The sequence below is a fragment of the Kwoniella dendrophila genome, chromosome 2 (assembly GCF_036810415.1).
Source record: "Kwoniella dendrophila CBS 6074 chromosome 2, complete sequence".
NCBI classification, from domain to species: domain Eukaryota; kingdom Fungi; phylum Basidiomycota; class Tremellomycetes; order Tremellales; family Cryptococcaceae; genus Kwoniella; species Kwoniella dendrophila.
In genome coordinates, this window is record NC_089477.1 from 666,352 (window position 1) to 679,411 (window position 13,060).

Here is a 13,060-nt window from a genome sequence, read left to right on the forward strand (position 1 = left end):
ATAAAATGATGTAAAAGCCAATCTCATATATGCTCCTGTATCTCTGGTATTGTATAAAATCCATTCTCATAATATATAGTCAACGTTATTACAATTGCATGTTCCTGCTAGAAGATTGTCGAACTTCCTTGACGTGCTCATGTGAATACATAGGAATATATATAGATATATGAATACCTTGTATAGATCAAATAAATGCAATGCATATGGTTTGTAACAAAGTCCAATCTGATGATGTTAATCGCATTATTATTTTGGTTTTCTTTGATATTGTTTGTACGGAAATACTGAATGACAACAATGTTAATTGAATATGATGATTATGATCGAAGCTAAATAATGGAATTGGGAAATCATAGATCATTAAGGACCGTAAAAACGGGGGGTTAGAATGTGAAATAACAAGAGGTTTTTATGCCGTTTGATGACCTTCTAAAGGATTGATCTTTTCAACTTCACTTTGTCCTTGGCCTGGACCAGGACCACCTAAAGGACTTTCAGAACCTTTTCTTTCTTGTTGAACTACAATAGGTGAATTTATCGTATTTAGTTCATTTTCATTTATTGAACCCATTGAAAATTCATGATTCCAAGTTCCTTTCCCTGTCGCGAGATTTGGACCGGATTTATCCTTTTGGGGTTGAGGTTGGGTTTGAGTTTGATTTGAAAGTTGTGGTGATTGTTGTATTGGATCCAAAGTATGTTCTTCAGGTATGAAATAAGACGAAACTTGGTTCATACTATGTGTACCTGTACCATGATTCATTGATATTGATGTAGTCGGATCAAATCTTTGTAAACTACCATTTCTTGATGTTGTACCTTTATTATCATGCCGATGATTTGATCCTGTAGCAGATGCGGACAACTTGGTACTTATATTCTTCAAAAAGCCCACTGTACCTAACTTTGAGTTGGTTGGTGTATTTCTTTGACCGCCACCTCTAGAAGGTAGCGTACCTTTTCTAACTCTTTTTCTAACTACTCTCTTTGTATGCCATTCTACAACCCCATATATAATAGCATCTAAAACACCTTGAGCTAAAATCATCCATTTTGAAATTGCTCTTAATGCGGGTGGCGGTGTACCCGCAAAATCATATATTAAACGTATTAAAGAAACTGAGAATAAAAATAAATATCCTAGCGGAAACCATAACATTAATAAAGCTGTTTTTCTATTTAGATATGACGACATTGATTCTGGAACTAATTCAAATGCTTCACTGTTTGCTTGTGATTGTGAAGGATTAGGTGCGAATCTATCATCTGTAGAATGTGTTCCAGGTGGTGGTTGGGCTAACATTCTAGCTAAATCCCATTCATCATCTTCTCCATCATCTTCCCCATCTTCTGGTGCCTGGCCGTGTTCGGCTTTATCTATTATGTTTGTTTGTTTTTCCGACATAAATGTGTTCCTATTACTTGTAGGTGTCACACTAAATTGAAAATTCTGTTGGAATGGTGTGGGGGTTGAAGGCTCCGATTTCCCACCATTTGACCACGGATTACCTGGACGTGGTGGTAACGATATCGAAGGAGGGTGTTGTCGCTTATGAGCTGTGCTGTGCGATTGTGATTGTGGTTGTGATTGATCGTCTTCGTGTAAAATACCTTCAGATATCGTTACGGAAGGTCTTTGTCTTGCATCTAATTTTGGTGAATATCCAATCTCAGGTGAAGATGCATTTGAGCCCGGATGACTTCTGGGTGACAAGGATAATTGAACAGATTTCTTTCTCTTCTTTTCAACATTTGCGTTCAAACCACCAGATCCACTCGCTGTTGGTTGTGCTACATAAGTTTCATCTGTCGAATTCCTCTGATGCTGTATGGACGATGCTAATGGCTGTAAGGATGAAGGCTTCTTTGTACTCTGTGGAGTGGCCACTATATCTTCAGAAGGTATCGAAGGCATTCGAGGAACATAAGAGCCTGGAGGGGTGATTTTGAGGTTGGAGTTGGAGTTGGAAGTATGCAAAGTACCAGAGATGGGTTCTGCAAGCGATGGTGGGTTGTTTTGATTTTGAGTTTGATTTTGGTGCTTGATTGAATTTATTGAATTCATCCTTGATGCAGGCGAAACTAGATTATTGTTTGTTGAACCTGAAGTAGTTGTTGAAGATCTTTTACGTTGACCTAAACCTTTCCATCCACTCCATATGGATGGCGAACGTGTACTTGATGAAGAAGGTCCACCAAATCTTTCACCATCGACTTGAAATGCAGGCAGTTCCAGCTTTTCCCATGGTGGTATTTCTCTTATAGGTGAAAAAGATGGTCTACGTAACAATGAACTCTTTCTCATGGGTTCCTTCTCATTCCCTTGGGAACCATTACTATCTCGCTTAGGTATGAATCCGGGACTTAAGGTATTTGAAGATTGTCTAATCTCGTTCGTATTGACATCGACAGGTTGTCTTGCAGAAGATGAATCTGTCGTAGAAGAAGAGGTTGAATGCTGTTGTTGCTGAGGGAGAGGTGACAAAACTTCGCCACTGCTACCTCTTTTCGTCTTCAATTTACCGCCAGTCATGAAATTTCCAAGTTTCCCTTTAAGTTCTACTACTTTTTCCTTGTTACTTGTTGAACTAACTGTCTCGTATTGTCCACCAGTTGCCGAATTTGATCCAGGTAATCTAATCTTATCAGGTCTTTTCAGGAATACGTATAATTTGGCGTACAGCACTGTGATGATAATACAGACCACACATCTGATAGAATATCGTCAATAATGTGAAAGGTATGTGACAGAAAGTTGGGATCCAATAAAATGACTCACCTCGGTACGAATTGCATCAATTCCGAATATAATCCAGCGTTTGAACCATAAAAACATAGCCCTCCAGCTGAGAAGAGCATAGCGTGTCAACTTGACTTTCTACGAATTTGTATGGTCCCGTACGACTCACAAGGATAATACCCAAAAACCTCGTATCCTATTATAGCGACAGAAATAGCTATGACCCATACTGTGCGAAAAGATATGGGAAAACATCATTAGCGACGTGTTTCGACTGAATTGTCATTCAAGTTGGTCTGGAACCGAACCTGGAATTCACCTATAGCCCAAAGAAAATACCACCGTTGTTCCAACATCAGAGTAAACCAATGAAGAGGCTACATATTTGGATCAATCAGTCGAGTGTCCCATCGCAAGAATCTTCAGTTTGAGGATTGACTCACATATATGAGAATCATGAAAGTCGCGACAGCTAATATGAGTGTCCATCCATGTTCTACAAAATCCGTCAAATGTCAGCCATTGCGCTTGTCCCAAATAATTATGACTGCGCGCTTTCCAGTAAAGACAACTCACCAGTCCATAGTATGGTTACCAACATGAAACCTAGACCATCACACGATGTACTACCATGAGCAAAACCTGATCCATCTCCCGACAAAGCAACACTCGAACTGATCAGACCAATGATTCTGTACGGTAAAGGCGGTGATGGTCAGTTTACGTGGCTTGATGTTGAAACAATTTTTCCCATCAATCCAAAGGAGGGGGGTTAGTCACCAGTGAAGAAAGAAAGAAAAAATAACTCACCCCAATATAAAGTCACTGACTATCAAAGCTTGTACAATCCTTGTTCTTGTGGTTGTCGGACGTAAACGTATGAATTCATAGTATGACATGGAAATCAATATCATACCTGATCCAAGGATTGTCAATGCCTATAAATCGGATCCCAAGATTGGTCAGTGGTGTATAATATTCCGCTGATATAAATTTGCCATTTTTGGCTGACAAATAAACCGATATAGACTCACCAGAATAATGACATTAACAATTGAGATCCAACGTTCATCATCAGACCTTGTAACTTGATTTGCTAAAGCAATTCTACCCATCCCCGACCGCTCAGCATTTCTGCTCAAATGGTTAAAGCTCTCAGCTAATACAGATGATCCTCTCAGTATAGGTTCTAACATTGTTATAATGTTAATTAACCCTTTCTCCTCCTCTTTCTTCTATAAATCTATATTATTCTATATATCCAGAGGCCCGAAACCAAAAACCGAAAAAATGTTTGAACCCTAATGTCCTATCTATCTATATGTATATGTGTTTGGTATGATTATTTCACTATGTCTTGAATTTCGTTCGTAACATCGTATTTGATATATTGATTATTGTTGTTGAGCAGTAACTTTTCTATGATAGATATCTATCTCAATTGATAATTTTTACTATTTGATGAAAATGCAGGATGATAGGTGGCGATGGTAAAAGTGAGAACGAATTGATTATAGATAGGATTAAGCTATTGGAGTTGGCCCGATGATGAAATGCAGAATTTCTATACACAATTAAGACTATTTTTGTTTGATTCAGAAAGTGTATATAAAAGTCTACAAGTCTAATAAGTTGTTTTTCCTTTTTGTCGTTGGTACCTAAAAAGGTGTTTATATCGTCATCTAAGACAAAACAGCGAGAAACCCCTAGCACATGTACGGGTTTGTATCCGGTTCTCCTTCTTGAGCAATTCGCCTACTGATCGATCTTGCTCGCGAATACTATGCTGGTGTAGCTAAAATTTGAGTATTGACTGACTGATCGATAATTCAAAGACTGAATAATAGTGTGGTTGGGGTTATTCGTTGTTTTTTTTTTTTTTTGGCGGTTTTTCACTAAGCTTGTTCGGGAAAATCGGAATGCACTAAATCCTGATAGGAAACTAAAAAGAAAGTGACGTTTTTAAGTGTGTGTGTTGTTGAATTTAGTAGTGTACAAAAACTGTCTGTGCGTATTGTATGAACGATTATAAGAGGATAACAATGATGATGAAAGTTGATGTATGATATCAATGCAGAATATTGATGATTAAGTCAAATGTTTTGTCATGCAATTCGAGAATAGGTAAATTTAGCTATAAAAAGCTTTTACAAGGTGTACGGTAACTAACTACAGTAACTTATTCTGTTGGTATATGACCTGTAGGAACGACGTAAACGTTATTTATCTTTTTTCCGTTACTACGGCTTCCACCTGTAACGTGTTTTTTCTTCTTGTAAGAACAAGTTATCGGCCATTTACCTTACGTACTTTTTATGGGTTTTTTCTCTTTTCTGGATCTTCTATTTTCTGTTTCTGACTTCTTCTTTTTTACACCACTCTGGTAAAGTACCGGTATACATACGTCGGTATGAAGATTCACCACGTTTTTGAGTGCCTTTTATATATTTTGGGTTTGGAAAGGCGTTGTTTTCAAGTTACCCAAAAAAGAGATATATACGTAAAAGTCGCTCCAAGGTGATAATGGTGAAGATTTCGGTTACTTACCAATAAAACGAATCAAAACACAAGCAGACCCACTTTTCCCGTTAAGAATCAAATTTATGGTATATGCACAACAATCCTTCATTGTTTCAAATGAGTTAGACGTGGTATTGGGGATAGACATTTTTGGGTTTTGATCATGCTCTATAAGCATATATTCGTTCGGCCACCTGGACGCGTTGTTTAAGCGCTACTGTTTTAACCTTCTCAATGAGATTGAGGCTGCGGCTAGTGAAGGTATTTAATGGTCAAACATATATAAGGTTAAATGCTGTTTCAAATCATTTGATTCCAGAAAGATTTTGATCTTTTTGTTTTCTAGTCAACTCTACACATGTATAAAACTTTCCTGATAAAAAATGTATCGAAATAAGATCCGCATATGATATCTGTAAATGATACCTTGAAAAATGGGAGATGAGCAAGAATTATACTGCAGGTATATACAAAGGGGCAAATCCTTGAAACGAAATGGCTAATACTACTACTGTATACACCGATTGGTTACGATAAAATACCTACACACATCAACGCGAGAATTTCTCCCAATGTAGATCCAGTTGACGTATTATAACGGTATAATTGTCGGTCATGAAAGATGAAAACGAAGCTTAGCATTACGATCACCGAACTGTAACCTACAGGCAAGTCGAGTTTACGAAATGAAGATTTCGGGTAAACTACCAAAAAAGAAAAATGGCGTAAAATAGAGGCGTTTTCTTTTCCTTCTCAAGGCAAAGTATATAAGGAGCTCTTCAGATAGGTTCTGCGTGAGCTACTCCGTTCTCAATACATGGTCAACATGTAATAGGATTTATGGTCCACAACGACCATTTTGGGTCAGGTTGGGGGAAGCGTCATATCAGTACTGCTGTATACAATAAACTGTACAGAACAAGCCTTGCCACAATATCTCTCCTTCGATTAGTAGTTTGGAGCTGTAATAGATATAATGTAAGCTGGCAACATCAAAACTGAATTTCACCATACATAAAAGAGTGTGCATATCGATACTGTGGTAAATTATCATTATACAGAGAAATCAACTATAAGCGTTACTAGACATTAAAGTGGTACGTTAAATATCGTCACAACATAATCTATACACAGATAACATATAATGCCCATTAGAAACCGAAATGATAAGAAGATTTGAAATCGAAATCCGAAAATAGAAAGCCCGTAAATTATGAATGAAACTCCATAACCTAAGTCGGTATACGTCCATTACCAGCTATCATTCTTGCACCTTGTTCTACAACACCCAACATTCCCATAGGTAAGAACCCTTCTCCAACACCAGCAGCACCAGCTAAAGTGTTCATTTGAGCGAATAAATGGTAATCTCTTGGATTTATACCACTGGGCGTAGCGTACATGTGAGAACCAGCTACTAAACCGACTAATGCATCGTGAGAGATCAGCTTTGCTCGCGATACATTCGCATGACGTGGAAGCTGAAAGACCTACTAGCGAAAGCAGCTACAATACACATGCCCACTTTTCCCACCTGATCTCGAATAGTGTTATCCGTGTTGTAAAAGATGTAATTGACGATACCTGATTTGTATTGTTTACGTTGTTCAGACCAGTAACTCCTATTTCGAGATCTTGGCGGCGCTGAGAAGAAAAAAGAAGCTGTCAATCAGCTTGTACGATGATACAGTAGGTGTGGAAAGGACTTACACGGAACGCCGCGCTTCACTCTATCAGCCTTCTGTGCTTCCATAGTCTCTTCAATAACGGTACACCTCATGCCCAAAGCGTTGGTCAAGTAAGCATATTCGTCATCCACATCTTCATCACTCTCTAGTACATCTCCAGGTCGTTTAGGATGGGTTTGAGATATGAGTTCTGCTTTGTTAATAGGTTCAGGTTCGGCCGTATAAGCCGGTGGGTGTTCATGTACAGGTGGACGCGATGGTCCAGCTTCGGGTTGAGGGGTTTCAGCGGCCTTAGGCTCAGGTTCGTTTACGGGATCCGTTTGAAGACCGGCATCAGCATATTCGCGTATACGTTCTTCGACCCGAATGATGGGTTCTTCTGGTGGTGTTGCGCCCGATTGACCATTATTTCGACCTCCCTTCTTCTGCTCAAATGGACTGACATTAGCATCCACCCGTCTGACCGCGATTTCTTCATATAACTCACTCTAGTTCTTTGTGTAGTAACGACTGTCTCCACAACCTCGTCCTCATCACTATGTTCTTCGAGTGGTTGCGCTTCCATGAGCCGTTTGTTGAGCTCGTCACCCAGATTTCTGGAGAGGGTACCGCCAGCTGAAGATCCACTAGCTTGTGCCCGATGGCCGCTGAATCCAACCGCATTGGCAGCTTGAGCTCGTGCTTCGTCCAAATCAAATCGCATCCTATCGATCGTCTCCTTGAGAGCTAGATTTTCCTGCTTTTGCACATCCAGGTGTGATTCCGCTTGCCGAGCTACTGATAAGTCGGATTCAAGCCTTTTCACTTCTGTTTCAAGAGCTTGCACTTCTCGGTCGAACTTTCGCCATCATATCAGCTTGTATCGTATACAAACTAGCAAGATTCTGCTCACCTTCTCCTCATCAGCTGCATGAGCTTGTATGTCTTCTTCCAATGCTCGAATCTCCTCATCCCGATCTCTCAGAAGGTCTCTCAATCGTTGAGCCTCATCTGGTAAGGGACGTCAGTAGTGTCACAGCTACAATAGATAGAATTCACATACCACATTGAGAGTTGTACATTTTCTGCATACTAGCATGATTGGATTTGGCATTGTCGAGACTTCTTTGTAAACTCATGATATCCGCCTCGAACTGCAGAAAGGTGTTAGCTCGAATCTGGGGAGAGGCTGTAGGGCACGCTTACTCCAGATATCTGAATGAGTTGAGCTCGGTCTTTGCCTTTCATATCCTTTTCATCTTTTCTCCTTTGGGCAATCTCGGACTGAGCTTCCTCTAATCTAGCTTGAAGATCCTCATACAATCGTTCGTTTTCAGCACTGAACGTGAAAGAGGTCAGCTGACTCCTTTCGGTTGCAGCGAAGCCTCAACTAACCCTTGAACAGCCAAGGACCGCTCAGTCTCCTTCAGCTTCCTAAGCAATTCGGTGTTCTCCTTTCGCAGCCTAGCTACAGTGTCATGTGATGTACGCAATGAGTTGGTTGATTCGGTCTACAGCAGGATGATCAGCTTGTATTCTTGCAGACAGCAATGACTGAGTGACTAACCGAAATTCTGCTCAATCTTGGGTTAAGTGTATCACTACCCATACCCAGCATGCCTTGACCCATTATATCCATATCGATAGCATCTACTTCATCATGAACGTCGTCGTCCTCGTGTTGACCGGCAGGGATGAAGGTATCCATTTCAGCATGATCTGGGTCATCGTCATCTTCTGTGCCAGGTGATTTGGCCCGAGCGTGGAAAGAGGTATTATCAACTTCATCGGCTTGAGACGAAGGCGAGGTCGGTCGACTATCAAATCTTGTTTGCCAAGCGGGTGGAGAAGTGATTGAGTTGGAAGCAGAACTAGTTGATCTTGGAATTGACGATGGCTCAGGCGATTTCCTCTCATCCTCAAAGGATTGTCCAGCTGCTCCCGAAGATCCCCTTCGTCTTCTACTTGCTGGACTTGGTCGAGCAAATCCTCCGTACGCGGAAGGTGGCGCACCTCTGATACGAGATGATAAGGGTGAATTGAGTGATCCGTCTGAGCGATCTGGATCTGATAATGTCTTCTTTCGTATAGGTAACCATCCTGTGGGAACTGAAGGAGCTGCGCCAGGGTTACCAGGAAAGTTCTTTGCGCTTTGAGGCGGTGGCGCTGACGTTTGGCGATAAGAACGAGGTCGCGAGTCTTCTTCTTCACCTGAAGAATTGGATGATGAATCGGACGGGGATTTGATACGATCGGAATGACGACGGCGACGTGATATAGGTTGATCAGGAGTAGATTGAGCTGCTTTGAAGGACGAAGGTGGCATAGAAGTTGATTGAGGTAAGGGTGAAGGTGATAGTGGTGAGGTAGGTTTAGGGGACACATCTCGTTGAAGGACGGCTCTGTATTTAGTCTCGTCAGCTGTTATCGAGGACATAGATCTCTATTAGTTGACTTGCTGTAAGAAGCCAAATAAATCCGTAGGGTATAATTCTAGCTTTGGATATTGTTCACATAGCTGGCGTATTCCCACAAAATCTGCTTCGTCCAGGATCTTCGTGTTGTGATCTTTCTCATAACCAGCTAAGACTGTGAAGAGGCATTTTAAAGTCAGGGTTGCTTGACAATTCAGAACGTGAAATCCCTCACGATCAGGTAGACTAGCAGTCAAGACAGTTTCCTTGTCACCTACGAACGTGTCTAATATCTGCTGAAATTCTGCATCTGATTTTTTGTCGGAAGAGGAAGCGTCCATTGTAGAGGACTATCGGCAGTGATCGACAAAATGATTAGATTAGCGATATTTGAGAGGTGATGAAATCAAAACAGCGGGTTCGAAGCCAAGAAGAGAGGAAAGAAGAATATAGGGAAAAGTCGGAATGAGTAGCAAGAACAAGAACGTCACAGTAATGAGCTGTATGATGATTAGACTAGCGCACAGACGCTTGATTGAGTGTTGAAGCCATTTATCATTCAACTTACCATGCCGGATGCCCAATTTATTATGTGTTCTAAAACTGTTTGCTGATTATTACAGTGAGCTTGTTGAAGATATTTGTATTGTTGTCCAACCTAAGATGCTATACCATGGTGAGACGATGTTTAAAATAGGATTGTGATGAGTTATTGATGTACAGAACAATATGATTTGCCTAATGTTTTAAATTGAATGCACACAAGAATACGAAACACAAACATCAAACATATCACCAGCTGGAAATAAAATCAATAACAACATCGTCATCAACAATAGATGCATACGTAATATAATGGGTATATGGTATACGTGATATAATGTAGTATACGTAATATAATGTATATATAATACAGGTGGGGCGTGGATAGCTGTGTAATTCCACGTGGTGCAAATGCGCGCGAGATATCTTCGTCTCCAGTGGTGCCTGACTCCTGGTACATGACACCTTCTCATGTATGCATACGCGTATACAATCACTACGATCTGATGAGTATGGAGTGTTTTTGGGATAGACCAAGAGAACGTCGATACAACAAAACATCTCAAAGGTGGTAGCAATAATAATAATAAACATATAACATTGATATTATAGTAACAACATAATATCTATAATAAGGGGGTTGCCACCCCCTTACCCCCGCTTATGCATACAATACGAGGGTTGCCACCCTCGTGCTCCCGCTTAGCATACATGTATATATATATACACCCCCCCTTGAAATTACATAATATACAGGTGGGGTGTGGATAGCTGTGTAATTCCACATGGCATAAATGGCCGATGCCCAACCGGTTAATTGCATCTGCGGTGGTGCCTTGTAGGACGAATGGACCATAAAACCAGATGTTTTAAATTAGAGATTTGTTTTCTAAAGAGCGATGTGATACATTGAGGGGATTTCAAGCTGGGTAATTTTGATAGGATTGGTGGGGAGGGTGGCGAAGGATTGTAAATGTTGACTGGTACGAGTGGTATAAATAATAATAATATAACAGATAGGTACAAACAACATCATCAAAATGGGATGACGATCCCTTGTTTGCCACCGGGATGTGTAGCGGCTATCTCCATTTGTTCATGTCTTCTTTCTCACGGATGCCAGCCACTGTAGGGGTATGACTTGAGGTGTGATTGCCGGTTAATTTCCCGCCCGTCTCTCGCGTGGAATTACACACCAATCCACACCCCACCCGTACAATAGCTATACGTTTTATGTGGGGGGAGTATAAAAGGGGGGAAGGGTCAGATGTTGGAGGATGAACTCAAGTCGCGTGTCATACGTAATCAAGAAAGGACGACAACTCGCGAGTGGCAAAATCACGGAATCAAAAGGCTTTCAGAACGCGCAAGACAGCGACCCAATGGCTTAAACGCTTGTGTCGGTGATAAGCAAACACCGAAGAACAGTGCTATGTGCCAATGCAAGGGATGTCTTTCCGCCTCATTCCGATCACTTGCGATTTGCTTCCTTTGGTGAGATATGATCCTTGTCACCGTAGATAGGTTGTTGTCCCTGGCTGAGCGATTGTATCCTGTTTGCATGCTAGTATGTTTGACGGCTCACCTATTCACTTCGCTCACTCACGCATACTCTGCTACTGTGATACTCTGTAGGTTTGGTTCTCGGTAATCGATTGCTTGCTCGCTGGATGAGTGCATGGCTTTAGTTAATTGATCAAAACATCAAGACATCGTCCTTTTTCTTCAACCTTCAAAATCATCAAAAACCCTTTCAAGTGAGTATACATCTCGTTCTAGCAGCTTCAACCTCATACACCGACATCACCAACAACAGCAAACAGTGAAGAGGGAAAAAAACAACAAGTGGGTTGACAGATATCAGGAGGATGGAACGGAATGGACAATATATCATAATGGAGAATAAGAATAGAACGAATGAATCATATTAATCATCAAGCCAAATCAAACAGCTAGGAAGAGACATGGGGCAATGTCTGCATCCTGACGATAAATAGGATTTGGTGAGATATAATGATAGAAGGCGTTATTCCTATTTCATTACTTACAAGAGTATATGGAATAAGTTTGATTGTCCTTCTAATCACGATATCAAAAGCAAGTACCTCGGAGCTATGTTTGATTTGGTTTGATATTGGTACCATCAGTCAATGAGAAACTGGATATCATGGATACGGGATAAATGGGATGGATTCTAGAATCGCATACGTGAACTTTAGAAGAACTATTTTGCTGATTCTAGCTTCTTCAAATAATAGGATGGGCCGATTCACCGAATACTCCGTCATTGGACGAACCCTCCCAACCGAGGCTACTCCAGAGCCAAAGCTCTACCGAATGAGGATCTTCGCTCCAAACGAAGTCGTTGCCAAATCTAGATACTGGTACTACCTCCGTCAATTAAAGAAGGCCAAGAAAGCTAACGGTGAAATCGTTGCTATCAACGTCGTATGTTTGATTTCTTATCATCTGTCTGTGCATAATGGAATGTTTGCTAATCATTGTTCTTTTTGCCTTTGAATTATTCACCTTTACTTTTCACTAATATCGATATCCGGCTGTCTATCACCTACCTCGTTCTCAACAATATTCAACATATTCACTACGTATCATTAGATCCACGAGAAAAAACCATTGAAGGTCAAGAACTTCGCTATCTGGCTCAGATACGATTCTCGATCAGGCACCCACAACGTGAGTTTTGGTCAATACCGGAAGACAAAACCTTCATACAATTCAGCAAAATACTGATCAAAGCCTTTTCAATCTCATAGATGGTCAAAGAATTCAGAGCTCTTTCCCGAGCTGAAGCCGTCGAAGCTATGTACCAAGACATGGCCGCTCGACACAGAGCTAGATTTAGAAGTGTACAAATCCTCAGAGTTGCCGAAATCGAAAAGAAAGAGGATATTAGAAGACCATACATTAAACAACTCCTCGAACCAGGACTCAAATTCCCTCTCCCACACAGAAGAACCAAGAGTAAAGCTTGGTACGCCGCCAACCGACCTGTAAGTTTCAGTTTTATTGTATTTTAAATATACTCTCATCTTGTATTGTAAAGTAACGAGACTGATTTACGTTTCATCTAAACAGTCAACTTGGGCTTAAACTTAATCATTCAATTACTAAGATCATGGAGATGGTAAATTGGATAATTAGGATTTAGGCTG

General features: G+C 40.7%; 3 protein-coding genes across 3 annotated transcripts; 1 reads left to right on the plus strand and 2 right to left on the minus strand.

Annotated features, from left to right (window-relative positions):
* Positions 1-412: 412 nt before the first annotated feature.
* L201_001671 (uncharacterized protein) lies at positions 413-3,939 on the minus strand (the record flags this gene model as incomplete). Its single annotated transcript, XM_066217458.1, has 8 exons — positions 413-2,714; positions 2,783-2,849; positions 2,913-2,972; positions 3,063-3,120; positions 3,187-3,239; positions 3,320-3,435; positions 3,554-3,681; positions 3,778-3,939. 8 exons carry the CDS (start codon positions 3,937-3,939, stop codon positions 413-415), a joined length of 2,946 nt encoding a protein of 981 aa, XP_066073555.1.
* A 2,556-nt stretch (positions 3,940-6,495) lies between these two features.
* L201_001672 (uncharacterized protein) lies at positions 6,496-9,685 on the minus strand (the record flags this gene model as incomplete). Its single annotated transcript, XM_066217459.1, has 11 exons — positions 6,496-6,689; positions 6,758-6,907; positions 6,974-7,376; positions 7,439-7,789; positions 7,844-7,941; positions 7,994-8,084; positions 8,137-8,269; positions 8,326-8,441; positions 8,498-9,332; positions 9,390-9,519; positions 9,580-9,685. The coding sequence occupies 11 exons, from the start codon at positions 9,683-9,685 to the stop codon at positions 6,496-6,498; spliced, it is 2,607 nt and encodes an 868-aa protein (XP_066073556.1).
* Positions 9,686-12,146: 2,461 nt separating this feature from the next.
* L201_001673 (uncharacterized protein) lies at positions 12,147-12,925 on the plus strand (the record flags this gene model as incomplete). Its single annotated transcript, XM_066217460.1, has 3 exons — positions 12,147-12,335; positions 12,504-12,581; positions 12,662-12,925. 3 exons carry the CDS (start codon positions 12,147-12,149, stop codon positions 12,923-12,925), a joined length of 531 nt encoding a protein of 176 aa, XP_066073557.1.
* Between the last annotated feature and the right edge of the window lie 135 nt (positions 12,926-13,060).